Source organism: Pteropus alecto, unplaced genomic scaffold, assembly GCF_000325575.1.
Source record: "Pteropus alecto unplaced genomic scaffold, ASM32557v1 scaffold22, whole genome shotgun sequence".
NCBI classification, from domain to species: Eukaryota; Metazoa; Chordata; class Mammalia; order Chiroptera; family Pteropodidae; genus Pteropus; species Pteropus alecto.
The window spans coordinates 9,391,348-9,410,639 of record NW_006434839.1 but is presented as its reverse complement, the minus strand read 5'-3'; the positions used below and the strand labels follow the sequence as shown (position 1 = coordinate 9,410,639).

The 19,292-nt window shown below is 38.8% G+C and overlaps 1 protein-coding gene across 2 annotated transcripts in view; it reads right to left on the bottom strand.

Moving 5' to 3' along the window:
- UBE2H (ubiquitin conjugating enzyme E2 H) overlaps nt 1-17,482 on the bottom strand; it is a 91,704-nt gene extending 74,222 nt beyond the window's left edge. For both annotated transcript variants that reach the window (XM_006910524.3, XM_006910525.3), the window contains exon 1: nt 16,978-17,482. In XM_006910524.3, the coding sequence (XP_006910586.1) occupies nt 16,978-17,030 (53 nt within the window). In that variant the 5' untranslated portion in view covers nt 17,031-17,482. The remainder of the gene's footprint in view (nt 1-16,977) is intronic.
- Nucleotides 17,483-19,292: the final 1,810 nt, after the last annotated feature.

The following is a 19,292-nucleotide window of genomic DNA, read 5'->3' as shown; positions in this document are numbered from 1 at the left end:
TGTGCTTCCTCCTCCTCTCCACATAAAAAGAGCTACCTTATTTCATCACATCAATGATACACCACTGTTACAACACACCATGAAAGAAAAAAGCTGACAATCAAAATGCAACTCACCACCAACTATGACATCTCAATTTCAAAGATGTGAAGATGCAGGAAAAATGTCAGAATCTATAAAATACAGTGCAAACCTGACATTCTTCACACAACACCAATTTTCCTTCTTGACTAAATGCACATTTACATAGTTTATTGTGTAAGTCAATTCAATCTGATTCAAATATTTTATTAAAGAACCTAATATTATGCCAACACTATGCTAAGTACAAATAAAGCATATCCTAGACTTTTTAATATGACAACTTCTCTTCTAACATACAGTAGTCCCCCTTATCCTCAGGGAGTATGTTCCAAGCTACCCCCCACCTGGATGCCCAGGACTCAGTACCGAATCCTAGATATACTATGTACATATACACATACACATCTTTTCACGTAAAGGAAGCATTTTACAGCTTCTCTGGCATATCCGAATTGCCAGCATCACTACTCTTGTACTTTGGGGCCTTTTTTAAAACTGTAGGTGTGTGATGATGAAAAATACAACTACCGATACAATTTTGTGTGCCAACGCACTGACCACTCTGGTTTTGCACCATTACTATAAATGTCAAAACATGCCCCTCCCCCAAAAAAAGCCAAAAAATGAATTAATCTAACTATGAAACAAGTTTTGACCTTACAGTCCTCCTTCAAAGTGTCTCAGGGATCCCTAGGGGTCTGCAGGTAACATTTTGGAACCTCTGTGTTAAGAGGGTTCAAATGATTAAAGAACAGAGCAGTAACCTAAGGGGCAGAAATCTGTTCCTAACAGCCCATGTATGCACATACAAAGAAAAAAGTTATACTTATGTGTATACACGGTTTAAACATTTATCACTAAATCTCAAGTTTGGCATCTGTAAAGTAAGATTTTAAATATCTGGCTATTTTTCCCCATTATTCTGAGTAACTAAAAACAGGCCACATATAATTTTTATAGGTGTGAACTGTTAAAGCATTTCTTAAATAAAAGCTCTTTTCTCAAAGAGTACAGGTGAAAGGTAAAAATAAACACAAAATAAAGGTCCTCAATGGAGTTCTGAGCAGACCAAGTAAATAATACCAAACCTTAAGCTAGTAAAAGCCATCTTCAGAACTATTAATTTGCAAAGGGAACTTGAGATACTTCCCAAGTGTAAGAGTATTAACAAGCTATATGATTTGGATGAGTTTAAGGTATTCTATTTTATAAGTAACAGAAGTTACAGCTATTTCTTCACTTCCCCCAATCCACAATCTTAGTAATTTCCTTTTATCTTAAACCAGCAATCAAAGAATCTTAAAACAAAAATCACCTGAAAATGCCATTTAATAAAGTATTAGCATTTAGGACAATTTCAGAACACAAAGACACATTACATGTGGAAAAATGAACGGTGTGCATAAAATGACATCTGCACATAAAAGAACTAAAGTTCCTATCATTTGAGGGAGATGTGCCTCTCTCCAGCACAATTTCCATGTTGTTTCTACACAGGTGTCAGAGTTTAGTCTAAAAGTGATCCAAGGACTTGGTGAAAACCCCGTGGTATATTATCTTAATTCATTTAACAGGTGCTTCCTGAGCACCCAGTTCATGTGCAAAGTTAAATGCGTGTTATAAGGGACAAGAGCATAAGAAAGCCTAGTTGGCTCCAGACCCATCACTAGACTTAAATCTACGATATCAGCACTTTCGACCAATCTGTGCAGCTCAGGTTTTTATCCAGAAAAAGTGGGCCATAGTATCTCAAAGCAAGATGCTACAAGAATGTGAAATAAGTTAGAATGGGACATAACATATTTCAGAACAAGTATCAGGAAATAAAAAAGGAAGAACTGAGGACAGAATGGGCCAGCAGGATGGAATTTAATTATTTGCTACTAAAAGATTTTTTTTTTTTTTTGAAAAGTACAAAGGTAAATCTGGAAAAATTAGAAACCATTAAAGAGCATTAGCTCTATTTACTAAAAGTGGCCCACTAAGGTGAATGGATAAACAAACTGGTATATCCAGAAAATGGGATATTAGTCAGTGCTAAAAAGAGAGAAGTTATCAAGCCCTGAAGACATGAACGAAATTTAAACGTATAATACTAAGCAAATGAAGGCAATCTGAAAAGACTGTATGATTTCAACTATATGACATTCTAGAAAAGGTAAGGAGATAGCTATAAAGATCAGTAGTTCCCAGGGGGTGGGGTGGAGTGGGGTGAGGAGAACAAATAGGCAGAGCACAGGTTTTTAGGGCAGTGAAAATACTGTGTATTATACCATAATGATGGATACATGTCATTATACATTTGTCAAAACCCCACAAGACGTACACCACCAAGAGTGAACCCTAACAAACTATTTTGGGTGATAATGACATGTCAGTGCAGGTTCATCCACTGTTAACAAATGCATCACTCTGGCAGGGGATGCTCACAATGTGGGAGGCTGTTCATGAGCAGGGGCAGAGTATGAGAAATCTCTGTACCTTCCCCTCAATTTTGCTGTGAATCTAAAACTGCTCTAAGAAAAAAAAGTCTTAATTTAAAAAAAAAAAAAAAGAGGCCCACAGGGGCACTCAAACTTAAAGTGAAAAAAGGAAACAGGTTACAAAAGAACCAGCTGAACACCTGCCCAGAGTCATCGAGCCAGTAAATGACCCTAAATGTCACGCACTATTGACTCTTAGCACCTACATGACATCCAGAATGCCAGCAAAGGCCGAAGGTCTGAAAATGCACCACCAGGGCTACTAAACCAATAAACAACTGGTTACAAACACTTCTGACTTACATAACACACAAAAAGCCAAGTGTCCCCTTGAGTTGATATATAAATTCTGAACTGTTCTCAACAATTGCAAAGAATTTATTACCACTATATTTATAACTAGTGAGATAGTCCCCATTAATACTCAATTTCTACCTTTCTTCCTCACTATTTTCAAGGAAGCCTCTGAGGAATAAATACTTTGGATTAACTTTTTAGCCTAGACAAAATGAGTTAGGCCAAATTTTAGTATCTCGCTGTTACTTTTCCAGAGGTCACTTACTCAATAGCCTTACCACTCTGCTCAAGAAAATAATGTATTGTATATACTTTAAGGCTTTCATGAAACCAGTTAATGTTATTGTAGGGAGAAAGAAGAAAATGGCAAAAACATCAGACAAAATAAAAATATACCAAAACTGTCCAAGTACACAAAAGTTTTTTTCATTTAAAGGAATTAAGCTTTAATTGCTTAGAAAATTCTTAAGTCAAGGAAAAAGTTACACTCTACACTGTTAATCTTCCTATAATAACTGAATTTCTGGTTAAAACTGCCATCTACAACTATATCAAGATTTTCACTGAAACTACAAATAGAAGTGCTTAAAAAAAAAAAAGTTAACAAAATGATGAAAAATACACTTCCTTAAGATAGAGTAAAATGATTCTATAGGCCAAAATAATGGCCCTTTGCTAGAATTAGCAGCTGTTAAGAATATGTCCTTCTCTCTTACGAGTTTATTTTGTAACTACGGTAAGTCCTCACTTTACCTAGTAGATAGGTTCTATGATTCTGCACAAAACAACGTACGAAGAAACCATTTTGACCATAGGCTAATTGATATAAATAAGAGTTAAGTTCCTACAGCATCTCATCAACATTAACAAAACGTTATCCGAAGACCTGTTGTAGTTAATAAAAAGATATAAAGAACGTAACAGCATTATCACTACCTTACCCCTAAATTCTCATTCTGGTCTAAAACTCTAAGATTACAGAACTGCACTTTCTTGAGTTATGAGGCTCTTAATGAATAGCTTCACAATTCATCCTAAGTTTATCTTCATTTTCACATGTAAATGTTATTATAGATCTAAAAACAGCCAAATGTAAAGTTAAATTTGCCATGCAAACTACTTAACAAATTCACCAAATCTATGTGCTCCTAGACCACAACCCCATTTAATACATCATAATTTATAAAGAGGTAGTACCAATTTACCCTTAATTCAAAATCAAGTGTAATTTCTGTACAAAAATCACTAAAAAGATTAATGCACTGATACATTACAATCAAAAGATAAAAACAATTATTTCCTCCAGGAGGAGGATCCAAATTCCTTCCCCCAACCCCCACAGGTGTTAGCTGCACTTGGTGACTGGCTTCCAAAGAAAACAGAGGGAAAATAGTAACTTCACATTGAAAACTGGCAAACACCACCTTAGCCACATAAATCAAGGTTAACATAACCAGTGACATCATGAGGTCCTCTGTGGTATTCTTTCCAAAAACCTACAATCAATTTGGCCAAATTTTAATACCTCATGATTGAGGCCTAATCAAGAGGGGAGAAAGTCACATTAACTGAAATTGAAGGCCACTCTAAAAAATACGTGCAGTACTCCCAAACTGCCAAGGTCATGTAAAACAAGGAAGGAGTGAGAAACTGTCAGACTAGGGAACACTAAGGAGACATGACCACTATATGTAATGTGGTCTCTTGGATTGAATCCTGGAGCAGAAAAGAATGTCCACGGAAAAACTGGTGAAATCTGACTAAACCCTGGAGTTTATAGCAGTGTACCACCGCTGGTTCCTTAGTTTTGACAACTGTGACACCATAATATAAAATGAAAACATAGAGGTAATCTCTGTACTATCTTTGCAACTTTTCTATAAATCTAAAATACAGTTTATTTTTAAAAAGTCAAAAACTATCAAATATTAAGGCAAAACAGTAGAAAATGAGAAGGGCTGCTTACATCCCAAGCTTTCTTTCATTTCATACCAACCTTTAAAAAATTAAGCATCTAAAGTTTTTATACATGCTTAGCTGTGTTGAGACTAATAATTAAAATTACAACATGAAGCAAAACTGATTCACTATAGGCACTCAGAGCTTAAATATTAATAAAAATGTTGGCACGTAAATTTTCTGTGAAAGATATATTTAAAATATCTGGAGAGTATTAAAAGACATAAAAGCAAAATACATAAATGCTTAGATACTGAACTGTTTCAGATTCTGATGGGATCCTATCCTGGCTCTGGGCATATTCTTTTACTCAATTATATTCCCATTCCCTAATTTACCTTTTAAAAAACAAAATATAATTTAACTTACACATAAATTTTTGAAAGGAACAGCATGCTGCAATTCTAGCCTGATAAAAGCTTCTATAAATCAGGTACACTTAGGGGCTTTATTTTATTTTTAAATTGACAGGGCACACACAATTCAGACACCTCAAGAATACAAAAGGCAATGCCATCTAACCTATTGTTGTAAAGAGATACCAGAACGTTTATATTAAAATCTACCAAGTCATTTTTATTTTTTCTTTTTAACTCTTACATTCATAAACAGGTTTAACTGAGGCATTAGGCTATACTGTTTTAATTCTATTTTTCACATAATAAAGGTGAATACTAAGTAGCCAAACTGATTTCATAAGTCACAGATGAAAAGCAGACTTCTTTCAACTTTGGCTTCTTTTTTTGTCAACAATAAAAACAAAGTTTCCACAGTTTACTCTCCTAATCTGAAGCAGTACAGCCAAGCTTCAGTATTTCTCAAACTGTTACTTAAGGGCACAAATGATATTGCCAGAAAGAATACAATTATCAATTTCAACTCAAAGAGCCCCTCTATTCAATAAATGACCATTGCTTTGTAATACTATTATTTGTATTCCAGGTTTTCTCCAAGTAGAAAAACATGCTAAAGTCTATGTGAGTATAATATCTAGTAAAATTTAACTGTAAATAAAATGTCATCAGAACTTCATCAGAGCTGACCAAAGAATGACATTTAAGAATAAAATACCCAGGACAGACTAAAATCGTTATGTTTTATCCAATTCATTAAAATAAGTATTAAACCTCGATTGAAAAGCACACAAGTCATACCCTATTTTCTGATTCTATAAAAAAAGAATTTCTAATTCTATTTCCCATTAAGCAAATAGAAAGACATGTATCTCTGTCAATTAAGATAATCCAGTTCAAAGGCTTGAGTATATAGACACATATCAAGTCACCCCCCAAAATGGAGAATAAGCACAAGCAGACATGGTATTTCATTAGTTACGGAATTATGAGATGCAGAGGGGCCAAAACTTAATCCTAGGAACAAGCTCCCACAGAGTCAGGGGACTACTCCCATTTAGCTTGCCTGAAGAGCACAGGAGGGTGCTAGGTGACAGAGACCTCTAGACTTAAAATAGCAGCTTCTCAATCTCAGAAACACTAACCAGACTGTACAATAATAGCTTAGAAAAAAACAAATTCTTCAGTGGCAAGGAGAGATCAGAACCTTTAAAGAACACAAAATTCAGGTGCCAAGTTCCACTGTGCCTGCCTTCGAGGAACAAAGTTAAAGCAAAACTAAAGCGCAGCTTATTTTTACAGAGGATACACAGCAAAGTTGTAAACTACTATACATTTTTAGCATAAGTTCGAGTTTGATAAATAATTGCCAAGCTGCACAAAATGAAATAGGCCAAGTATGCTCTGATTTTCAAACTCCCAGAAAAAAGGACCCGGCTTCACTATTTTTAATTAAGCCTGAATGTAAGCTACTATAAAGGGTCTGGAAATACCTCTCGAAAGGTGTATTTGTTTACTTTCCTGCCAGTGAATTTAACTGTCTTGTTCAATTCCTAGAAATTAGTCAAAGTATAAGCTAGGAACACTAAAACAGGCATATAGATTGAAATATATAAAACATTATAGTTTTTATGAGTCACCAGCAGTCTTCCTGATATATCACGGTCTACATCTTATAAAACTCTTAGCTAAATCTCAAAGGAAAAGCCACATTAATTAAAGATAGAATCTGGTACCTAACTATCCTAACCCAAGAGCCTATAGAAAGAAAAAAGCAAATGTGTTCACAAGGTCATGAATGACTCAATAAAGGTATACTCAAATGTCATTTGATAATCACAGCACTCAAGAGCTGCCTTTCTTTAGTGCCAGGAGAAATGGGCAGCAATCCAGATAATTAGACTAAGGAACACACTCAAAGGTCTACTTCCTCTCCTTCCACCCATAAAACGAATGTGACTTAAAACTTTTTTGTCTTTAATCTCTAAAGAAGGAAAATACAGGTTTTCCTTCATTCATTATCAAGATGGTGGCTATGATGAATTGAATGAATTCGTTGGCAAAATTAACAGATGCTAATGTCAAATTGTGTTGCCAAGATTAATGATTCTGTTATCAAACAGGTATTATGTCCTACATTTTAATCTACTTAAATATATTTTAAAGCAACACTGAGATCAGCCATCAAGTTAAAGAGCTAAAACTCCTTTTGTCAGAATAGCCACAAGCATTTAAAATGCATTTCCCTTCTGTGTTTGTTCCTTTGAATGAAAATATAATTTGTAATAAAAATCCAAACGTTCAAGATCTACATCATGGGATGATTTCATTGCAGGAGCCTTAATTTGGATTAGTGATCTGACCAAATACTGTAGTCCACCCTTATCCACAGTTTCCCTTTCTATGGTTTCAGTTACTCATGGTCAACCATGGTCCAAAAATATTAAATGGAAAGTTCCAGAAATAAACAATTCATAAGTTTTAAATTGCATGCCATTCTGAGTATCGTAATGAAACCTCACGTAGTCTCGCTCCATCCCACCCCAGATGTGAATCATCCCTTTATCCAGAGTATCCATGCTGTATACGCTACCTATCCTCTAGTCATTTAGCAGACATCTTGGTTATCTGGTCACCTGTCGAGGTATTGCAGTGACTGTGTTCAAGTTACCCTTATTTTACTTAATAACAGCACCAAAGCACAAGAGTAGTGAAGCTGGCAATTTGGATATGCCAAAGAGAAGCTGGACAGTGTATGTATGTATAGGCAAAAACATATACGTAGGGTCTGGTGTTACCTGTGGTTTCAGGCTTTCGGTGGGGGTCTTAGAACGTATACCCTGCAGGTAAGGGGGGACTACTGTACTAGTTCACATTTGTGGGTCTCCCTAAAAGTCATACATAAGTTACCATCTGTTAATAAGAAAAAGCAATCCCAGTTTCTTTCCTTTTGTAGTTTCAAGCTTTGTTGCCAAGGAGATATACTAATTTATTCACAGATTTAGAAAAATAATTAGCAAAGAGGTACTAAACATTCAGTAGTCTCTAAGACCATAAAGCAACATATCCAACTATGTAACACCTGGTAGTCGCTTATGGACATGATTCTAACCAAATCAACCTTCTACAGATAGACATTACAATGGAAATGTTTACCCGAATTTTTAAATCAACCTTTCAGAAACTGTCTTTGCAATGTAAATTGATTGAAAAAGCAATATCCAGATAACTAAAGTTATACTGACATCTTTTAGAGAAAATTAATTTTCACTAGGCTAAGTAGTAACCCAACTGCTTCTGAGGTAACACGAACCAGGCACACTCTGTATCTAATTTTCTATTTATATTACCTCGAGTAAGATTTTATAATCCAAGAAACCTTGAAAAGTGTACCTGATAAAAACATGACACATGGAAAAAGAAACATTTTGCCTAACACTAAAAAGAAAATGCATAATTTGCAACATTAATAACAATTTCACATGTAAAGAATATCTCTTACTTTCATACATAATGCCTCCCTAAAGTGGTTTAAAGTTAGAAACCAGGAAGTGGAACAAAAGACATAAAGATTCCATTCCCAACCAATTAAATAATTTTCTAAATCCCTAAATATGGTTCCTACAAGTGCTATAGCCTAGGCACCTTTTGTGCGCCCAAAGACAGACCCACCGGCCATGCCTGTCTCCCCAAGGCTGACAAAGTCCAGCCACGCCTCTCCCCTTCACATGGATTTGCTATTTCTCCCTGACTTCTTTGCAGGGCCAGGTTAAAAGATTAGTAGCACCTATTCAAACCACCTACCTATGCCCTAGATACCTAAGAAACGGAGGAAGACAAAAAGGATCCTCCTTCTCTCATGTGCATATAGCTACCCTGTAGGGATTTCCACCACCAGGCTCTAGAAGATTTGGGTTCTGCCAGGCATGGCAGATACCACCATAAGCATCAGTCTGCAAACAAAAGGTCACCTTTCCCAAGTATCTGGTGAGGTACAGAAAAGCAACTACAATAACCATAGCACCTGCCCATAAAAATATAACAATTCTTCTCAAATGCAAATCCCACCTGAAAATCACTAATGTAACAGCAGCACCTTAAAAGTACAGACTCATCTGTGTTTTCAAAGGTGTCTACACTGCACTTGAATTGCATTTTGGCAATCTGATATACGCTGATATACGTGCTCAGAGCACCATCCTTGTATCTGACGACTGAACCAAAGTCTTCCACTGAATAAATTAGCACTGCCTCCAACCTGAAACAGGCATCAACTAGGTTTTTTTCTTGTTAGCAAAGCTAAAAGTTCCAGGTATCAGTAATAAAGACGTTAATTTTTTAAGCAACACACACGTACACACCTATATATAAATTCTAATGTTTGTTAAGTTTTCAGAAAGAATATGACGGTACCAACTATTACAAAGCAACGTGTACTTCTTTGTTATGGCAATGTTTATTAATTAGCCTATCAAATAACTCACATAGGATGCTATAAAGTAACAAAACTCCCCATCAGTTGTTAAAAATTAATTTTAAAAAAGATTCCAGGAAAACATATTAAGGGATACTCTAACTCTGAGAATCTGTTTCCAGTTTTGCCACTGAGTTGCTATTGGTTCCTTTTATTTGAGTTTAGTCCATATGAAAATTGAAGATACTAGTCAGATCTCAAGAGAATCCTATGTAAATATTTGTAAATTGCTATAAAGGTATCTGGAGGTGCTAACTAAAAACTAACGTTAAAAAAAATTTTTATCAGTACTTTACAAAAAGAAAAGGGTACCACCAACAAAAAGTGTGCTCATCTTTTCAAAAAAGTTTACCGAGTATTACCAGCAAATGCAAAAATATAACAATTATTTGTGACCATAATTGCTGAAGGACCACAAAACAAAAATATTTCACAACGAAAATTTAATTCACTAATTTTGAATGGGAGAGAAGGAAGACCAGCTACGAAACTAACTTTGACAGAATCAGTGCTTTAGGATCATGCTATTTAATGGAATTCCTTTAAAAAATACAATTGAAAGTTTAAAATCACAATCTGTGTAAGAAATATAGACTATCATCAGTAAAAATTAAATTCAAGCTACTTGTTAAAAAGTTAAACCTATACCTACCAAATGACTCAGCTATTCCACTCCTATTATTTATCCAAGAAAGAAGAAAGCATATGTCCAGCACAGCTTTATTTGTAATAGCCTCAAACTGATCATAACCCAAATGTCCATAAAGAGGTGAATTCATAAACAAACTGTACTATAGCCACACAATGAAATATTACTCAGCAGTAAAAAAGAACTACATAGTAATAACATAGGTAAATTTCAAAGTATAGTGAAAGAATTCACACAAAAAGTATATACTGTATGATTCCATTTATGTAAAATTCTATAAAATACGAAATAATTATAGTGACAGAAATAAGATCAATGGTTGGGAGGGAGGGAGAAGAGAGACTACCTAGGAGCACAAGAAACTTTTAGGGAAAATGCATATGTCCGCTATCTTGATTGGTGATAGACTTCATGGGCGATACTTATGTCAAAACATCAAAATTAAATATGCAAGTATTTCGTATCAATTATACTTCAGTAAAAAAAAAAGAAAAAAATTCAGGGTATCAAAACTAATTCTATAGCTCTTGCCAGTCCCTATCTATCTGCTCATAAATGTAAGATATTTAACCCACCAACTCACAGTGAGCACTTTGAGTAACACAAAAGTATCCCTAATTTGAGAATCACCATTACCACAAAAAACGTTAAAGTTTAAACAAAGAGGTCAGAACTCATTTTTTATTACTATGTCAGGCTGACTGCTTCAGTGGCAAAATGACACCAATAAAAACACAACAGAACAAAATGAAAGCCCACTGAGTGCCAGCTGCAAGATTTCTAATTAAATATTTTCATTCAAATGTTTGTTTATCTTCTTTGATCTAGAATCCCATTTCTGGAAAACAAAAATAATCCAAAAATACAGGAAAGGCCTTATGCACGAGAGGTTAATTTCGATTTTACTTATCACAGAAAAATGGCAAAGAATTAGCCAACAGCACATACACGGAATGGCATATTACATAAGCTACTCATTAAGTCTGATATTTTTAACTGTGAAAAATTATTTCAAAAATATTAAGCAAAAACAGGGCATATGCAGTATAATCAACAGGTTGAAAATAATATATTCTGGGAGAAAAAAAGAACTGATAAGAAAAAACCACCATGTTAACATTCGAGGATACTGGTTATTAAATCGTGATCCCTGGACCAACATTATCATCATTTGGGAGCTTGTTAGAAATGTAAGTTCCCAGGCCCACTCTAGACCCACTGAATGGGACAACTCCAGCAGTGAGACCTAGCTACCTGTTTTAGCAAACCCTCCAGATAATTAAGATGACACTAAAATTTGAGAACCACTGTTTAAAGGATAGGATTATGGGTGACTTCTTTGCCTTTCTGTAACTTCTATTCTCCTTAGTTACCTTAGTACTTATATAATCCAACTAAGTTTTTTCATTAAAGTATTTTACTAAAATGTACACTGTGGGTCTACAGTTGAAAAGCTACAAGTATTTTTGCAGATGTGACGTGTGCCTAAAATCCAATGATTCTTGGAACCATTAAATCTGGTAAGACTAAACAAGATACCTAATTATATATACCATTATATAAATGCAGGTCAAGGTGCTTGGGGAAATTGTGCAACACTAAAAAACCAAAAAATCCATGTTTTTCTAACACATGCACACACAACAGGGTAAGGGACTTTCATGGGTCACATCTGCAAAAGATTTTTGTCCCCAAAAGTTGAATTTTTAGGCTTTCATGCAACTTATGAGAACTGTACTGCAGGAATCAGATGTCCTAAAGCTGTGACTGTTTACTCATGTAGGTTTCTGATTAACCAAAATAAGTACCAGTATGTTATATTTGTCACCAAAATCTAGGCAGAGAAGACAAATTCAGAACACTGAGAGATTCCAAAACTTTTAACTTCTAGCTTACAGACCATTAAACTGGTCCGCTTGCTACCTCATCAGCTCACTGAGGCCACAGGAAATAAAAGGCAAAACACAGGTTCCCAAATGGCACTGGAGCTAGTTAAAACTTTACACAATTGTCTACACTTTGAGCACAAATCAAAGAGTAACATTAAAGATTACTAATTTGGAGATAGAATAACTACTGATTAACAGCAAAATACTAAAGTTGATGTCAGACAAATGGCTACAAATTTTAATGTTTCTTGTTTCCATTTTTAACATCTATCTTTTAAATCTGTGGTCCCCAACCTTTTCGGCACCAGGGACCAGTTTGTTCGCTCACCCACTGCTCACCTCCTGCTATGCGGCCTGGTTCCTAACAGGCCATGGACCATTACCAGTGTGTGCCCGGGGCTTGGGGACCCCTGTTTAAAATAACAGGAACACTGATTTCGCATACATGCCATCGCATAAAATTCACACTTTAACCTTTCTATTCCTTGAAAAGTCAATTCTGAAAGTAAATACAAGTTATTCAAAAAGGTGATACATACTGTGCTGACCTGCTGTACACAGCTGGTACTTTGATTTAAAAAAAAAAAAAAAAATCTGTTTCACAAGTTACATAAGCATCATGACCACACTGAATTTTTCACTACTAAACCTCCAACGCCTAACACTAAGCCTGGCACAAAGGTGGTACTCAAACGTTTGTCTGAGGGGATGAACTGCAATGAACTGTTACTGAAAGCTTCTGAAACCCTTAAACAGATACCCAGCATTCTGTAAGATTCGCTAATGCTGGTAATGAATTTAGTATAAGTCACGGCCCCTTTTCAGCCCTCTTAAAGCTTTTGTAGGGAAGCTTTCATTTCTATCATACTTCTGAATTCCTGCGTGAGTCAGTCAAGTACACTTAAAGTAGCAACATATCCTGTTTTAAGTTACTGCACTCCCTCTGAAAAAGGGAATCTGAAAACTTTTGGTGTTATAAAACTAGTTCCAAAATCTCGCACCAATCACAAATATAGAGTATGCAAAGTACCCATTACTATCAGATCCACTTTTCTGATTTAACCTTGAACATTTCTTGCACTCTAGCAGGTGAGGTTTTCTTCTCCTTTTACTCCTAGAAAATACACTTGATCTTGTAACACCACTCACAAAGCCTCCCCAGCCCCTACTTCTTTTGTATATAAACACACTCTGGCCACACACTCCATCAGCTGTTTGGTAGCTCCTCCCCTCCTCCTTTTCCGGGTAGTAACAGAGCAGCCAATGAGTTGTGAGGAGCTGTGCCTGCGGCCTTTTGCCTGCATACGCTTTTCCAAAACAAGCAGCTCCAGCCTTCAGCAGGGGCCACTGGTTCACAGATAAAAGGATCACCAAGCTGTGCAACAGGGTGAGACAAGTAACCCCCAACGACAAGGAAACCCGTGTAATCTGAGCTGTTTGTTCCTCCACCAGGGAGAACTTAAACCGATATTCCTTTAGGGCAAATCACGCTTTAAGGTCACTAGAGTCCCAGTTCTCAGACAATCTAAATAATCAGCCTGGTTTGAGATGGAAACCTCAAAGGCTGCCAGGCTGGAAACAGCACAGTTTCACCAATCTACCTGACTCTGCAGACTAATGGCCACACTATTCACGACCATTCCACAGGATTTGGGCTAATTACAAGTTTCTTGATTGGGACACATTCTTACAGGGCCCAAAAGTCATGTATATCAGTTTCTAGGCTCCTGGAGAGGTTTGCACAACCCTCAGCAAAGGCTCAGAAGAGAAACAATGAATGAGTCAGAGTTTCAGAACATAATCGCCCAGATTATTAAGTGCATCGGTGCAAAACACTCACTCCCTGCATAACTTGGGAGTCAGCTCTCCTCCTACCGACCCGTCACAAAAGAAATATCACCAACTCCAAACCACCAGAGTCGAAAGAGACACTGAAAGAACCTCGCGAGGTGGAAGAAGGCAGTGGCCAATTAGTTACACATCCTCTTCTCTCCCTACCCCCACACTGCTACTTTCCTACTATACAGGTTCCCTGCCAGGCTGTAAATTGTGGTGGCATAATTACACTCAGGAGACATCCAAAAATGGGCTGAAACAGGAGATTGCAATGAAACCAGCCATAGGCCTCCACACCAAAGAAATCATCAAGGGACACTGAGGGCCAAAAAGCAAGTACATTCCTTCAGACCTTTTTCACTTCCTCTCCACCATCTTTCATTTTCAACTCCCGGCCTTTTCACACAGTTGTGCTCATTTTAGTAGTGGGTTGGGGAATTTCTCCTAAATTTTTTTGCTAAATATACCTTGCTCGAGATTGTTGGCTCCATTTGGGCCTACTAATGTGAATTCAACAGAGAAAGGAGGCCACAAAAATCTCTCACCCCACTACACACATGCACACACAAAAGGAAATACGAAAATTTTAACTTTCAAACTACATTAGCCCAGATAATAACAAACACGAAACAAAGATAACCTCTGCCTTTTAAATCCCGAGACTTATGTCCTATCTCAGATCTATGATTTTAAAGCGCCTCTGCTTTCTTTTGTCAGAAAGGAGGAAGGAAGGGAAAGAACAGAAGGCCAAAGCATCTTTGCCTTTCTTCATCTTCTAACTAAAAATAAGCTATGAAATAAGCCACTTAGGGGAAGAAAAAAAGAAAGAACACCCTGCTGTTCTTTGTCTGTTTTCCTCTCCCTCTCCACCCCCCACACCCTGACTCCTAAATGCGGTAATCATTCTAGATGCCACAACTACTAAATGAACAAAAGACAGTGTATGGAAAAGGCATCAGGTCAAGTTAGGCCTCACCCTTTATCCTCAATCTTCTAAAAAGGTATATGTATATAATAAGAACCTGACATTGATCAAAAACAGCTGGCATTCTCTTGCCTACCCCTATCCCAATTAAATATTGGGTAGAAATTTGCATTAGGTGTGACAGGAACACTCAATTCAAGATAAAAATAACTCAGATTCTGCCTCCATGTCATTTCCTAGTTTCTAAACAAAAATAAAACCCAAAACTGCTTTGTGTAAAATGTACACACAGCCATAGTTACACAAGTTTTCCTGCAACCTTATGAAAAGCCAACATTACTGGTATCATTCACACATTTACAAAACTCAATCAGAGCCACAAACAGCTCATAAAGAGTCCATTTCACTTGTGCCTGGACATATGTTTGGTATATAATACATACTTCATTACTTGTTCCTCTAATCCCCACTCCCACCTTCCCCAAATTCTAAACTTCAATACCCACAAACTTAGAAGTTTATCTACATTCCTAATTTCTAGCCACATTTTCCAGAGGAGAAAAACACCTTATTCTTGAGAAGTTTATGAAAAGAAAATCTCTTGCCCAGTCAACTTCCCTCCCCCATCCCCCACTTACAAACTAAATGCAAAAACTACTTGTTTAAAACTTTGGCGAATTCCATAACTGAGTATTTGACAACAATCATCGATCTCTTCATAGAAGTAAAACGTCCAGTCAAAAACAGTAATACAAGGAAGAAAGAAGGAATTCACCTGAAGAATCTAGCCAAACAACTTTAGTTATATAAACAAAACCCTGCAACAGGGGGAAATGGTAGGGGGATGGGGGTGAGGGAGAAAGAGAAGCAGGAGACAGGACTTTTCAACTGCGTTTCACACTACCACTCCCTACCCGTTTCCCCCTCTCCCCAGTGATTAGTTGTTCAGAACACTGGGCTCATTTCCTCCCTCCAGCACCCCCTAAATTACTCCTCAAAAAATTTCTCAATTTGTCACAGGAACCTTCGCGAATTTCTCTAGCTGGTCATGAAATAATCAGTCTGGACTCCAACCAAAACCACTGCCTGAAGGACTCTTATCAGTTACAGCTTTCCTACTGCTACCCCCAGAGTACATAAAGTTGGGGGAGGGAGGGTAGGAAAATAAAAGGTGTCATTTGGCAAGATGAAGGCAATTATTCTCCAAGAACCTTATACTCATGGAGGGTGTTTGCTTAAGTGGCCAGTATAGAAGCTATTTTGTCAAGGAAATCCTCTTCCTTCCCCTCCCCCTAGCTGTCATAGCCACAATATGGAGGGTGGCTTGCTGGAGGGCCTGGGGGTCCTCGCCACATACAACTATGCTTAGCATAGGCTTTGTCAGTGGTAAGAAAAATAGTGGGGTTCTTCTAGGGGCCAGGAAGCTTAACAGGGGTCGCTGATTTAAAACACTCAGAGCTCTTTATCACTTGCAAGGGGCACTGAGCAGACTACTCTCTTCCTAATATAGAAAGGAATTAGGGATAAAGGAGGTCACCTGAGTTACCCCAGTTCTTGAGGCATTGTGAGTGGAGGGAAGGGAGGCATCTCAAGAAAAGAAGAAAGGCTTCACTCGGGAATTTCTATCTCGAGTACCTAAATCAAGATCGAGCAAACAGGAAAGAGAGATCTTGAAGGTGGGCTTGGTGAAGAGAGGTGGCTAGCTGGTCCTGCAAATAAAAAGGGGGGGGCGATTTGGTAGTCTAAACGTCGTGGAGGAAAGTCACGGGCACTGGGGGTGCAGGAAGAGCGAGGAAAAAACGCACATTTCGGGGTGCTGCAGATAAAGGGGGAGCTGAAAAGGCTCTCGATTCCTGGGAGCTGCCAAGGAGCCGCCGTAGGCACTGGGGGGAGGGAAAGAAGGGAGGGAGCCTCGAACAGTGGCCTGGAGTGCCCTAGGGCCCCTGATTGGGTTTCAGGGGGTGCCCTAGGCATCCCCACACCGCCCCCCCCCACATACAGCTCGAACCCCCCCTCCGCGAAGGATACAGCTTGACCACGTCCGTGTCCATCCGCCTCTTGCCCGGACTGGGGGATGACATGGTGTCGCCGCTGCCTCCCCGTCGCCTGCGCCGCCGCTGCTCTCCCTTCCTCGGCCCGTCTGTCACGGGCCCCGGGCCCCGGCTCTGAGGAGCCCGCGGCCGCGCCGGCTCCTCGGTGGAGGTGGCAACACCCCCTCGGTCCTGTCCCGTCCAGTCAGCCGCCGCCGCCGCCCCCCGCACGGGGGAACACCGGGCACTGTCCGGCCGAGTGGGGGTGGGGACCCCGCGGCGCCCGGCTCCGGCTGCCTCTCTCCGGCTGTGGGTTCCGCCGCGGCCCGGCCCTGGCGCTACTCAGTGCCGCGCGACGCTCCCTCCTGCCTGCTGTAGCTCGCTGCTCTGCTCGCCCGCTCACCCCCTCGCCGGCTCCCTAGCAGCCTCCACGACAAGCGGACGACTCCAGCTCAGTCGGCCTCTCTACCCCAGCCTCGCTCTGGACGCCGTGACGTCACATCTGTGACGTCATCGGCGGGGGGGGGGCACAGGGGTGGGGCGCCGCTGCCGCCGCGGCGTGTACTTTTCCGGGGGATTCTGGGAGATGTAGTTCCTCTTTCTCCTATCTTCACAGCCCTCTACCCCCTCCCCCAACTCCCCCACACACTTAATCGCTCAACTGCCAGTGTCGTTATCATCATCGTAAACCATAATACCAAATAATGGCAATGTTATGACTTTCGTGTGCTTTAGGGTAATGAACCTCCTTTTCACATTATTAAAAAGGCTGTTTATTTGATTTGAGGAGGTCAAAGTGGCAATTGCTCAGGCACCAAAATCTGGAAATTCCCGCGTCAGCAGGTTCCTTGCACTCTGCTCCCTCCTTGGATGAAGATAATTTGTTTGCAGCGATCGTAGACTATAGTAAAGCTTCCTCAGAAGCTTGCAAACCACAGTTCATTATCCTTCATGTGTATAGATAGGGCCACTATCTCAAGGATTAGAGTTGAGGCAGCAAGGTAGCAAGGCCAAATATAATTTAGTACTCACATCCTTATGCTACAGAATATGAAGTAATTTTTCAAAGGGAATAACTGATAAAAGCAGAAACACCTTAAATATTTTGTAGCAAAGGAAAGATTGTCTCTCCTCCAAACTCCTATAACAACACTATATAATATACTCTGTCATTCATTCAGCAAATATTTGTTGAACACCTACTGTGTACCAATCACTCTGTTAGACATGAGGATATCAGGACGAACTACATTTACACAGCCCTCCCTAATTTGTGGTCTGTGGATCTAGAGTGTCAGTATCACCTGGGAACTTGTTAGAAATGCAGGCTAGAGCTTCACCTCCGACCTATTGAATTAGAATTTGCAGTTTAACAAGGTCCCCAGGTGATTTCTATATGCAGTGTAGTTTGAGAGACACTGCTCTACAAGGTGCTCCAAAAAAAGTGATATAAAACACAGGAGTCAACCAGGCAAAAGGGGCAGGATAGAGTGTTTTAGGTATCTCTATGTCATATTTTTGCTGCCATCCATTTTTTTTAAATTTTATCTACAAATTCACTTGCACTTTATCAGTCCCCTTATGTAACCTCCCAAACACACACAACACACACCTGAGGTAATCAGCAGCAATCAGCTAAAGTCGAATGTTGTTTACTCCTATCATTCTATTCCTCAAAAAGGCCGGTGTGTGTGTGTGTGTTTAACATACATAAAATTTGCCATTTTAACCATTTTTAAAGTGTACAGTTCAGTGGTATTAAAGATATTCACAATGTTGTGCAACCATCACTACTATCCATTTCCAGAACTTTTTCATCATCCCCAGACAGAAACTCTGTACCCATTAAACAGTAACTCCTCATTCATTCCCTACTCCCCCCAGTCTGAGAACCTCTAGTCTACTTTCTGAAAAAGATGAGCTATTTTAACTGCTTCTGAAAGGGGTGCATTGTTTTTTTGTACTACGCATAGCAATTGTCAGAAGGAGGACATGCCTGAATGTAAGGGATTTCTAACAACCTTTATTTGATCACTTTGTTGAAGGAAGATAAAAATGGAGCAGAAAATCAATCCTGATTGTGTCTCTTCTAGGCTCTTTCTGCTACCTCCTCTCCCAGTAAGGCTCCCCACTCTCCTTCACCTGAGACAATGCCTCTCAAGCTTTGGTATATTTTAGAATCACCTGGGGAGCTTGTTAAGTTCACAAGTATCCAGGCCCCACCCCTGGGGATTCTGATTCAGAAGGTCTGGGTGGGGCTTGGACATCTGTGTCCTTAACAACTTACCCAGATGGTTGTGATGCAGGCCAAAG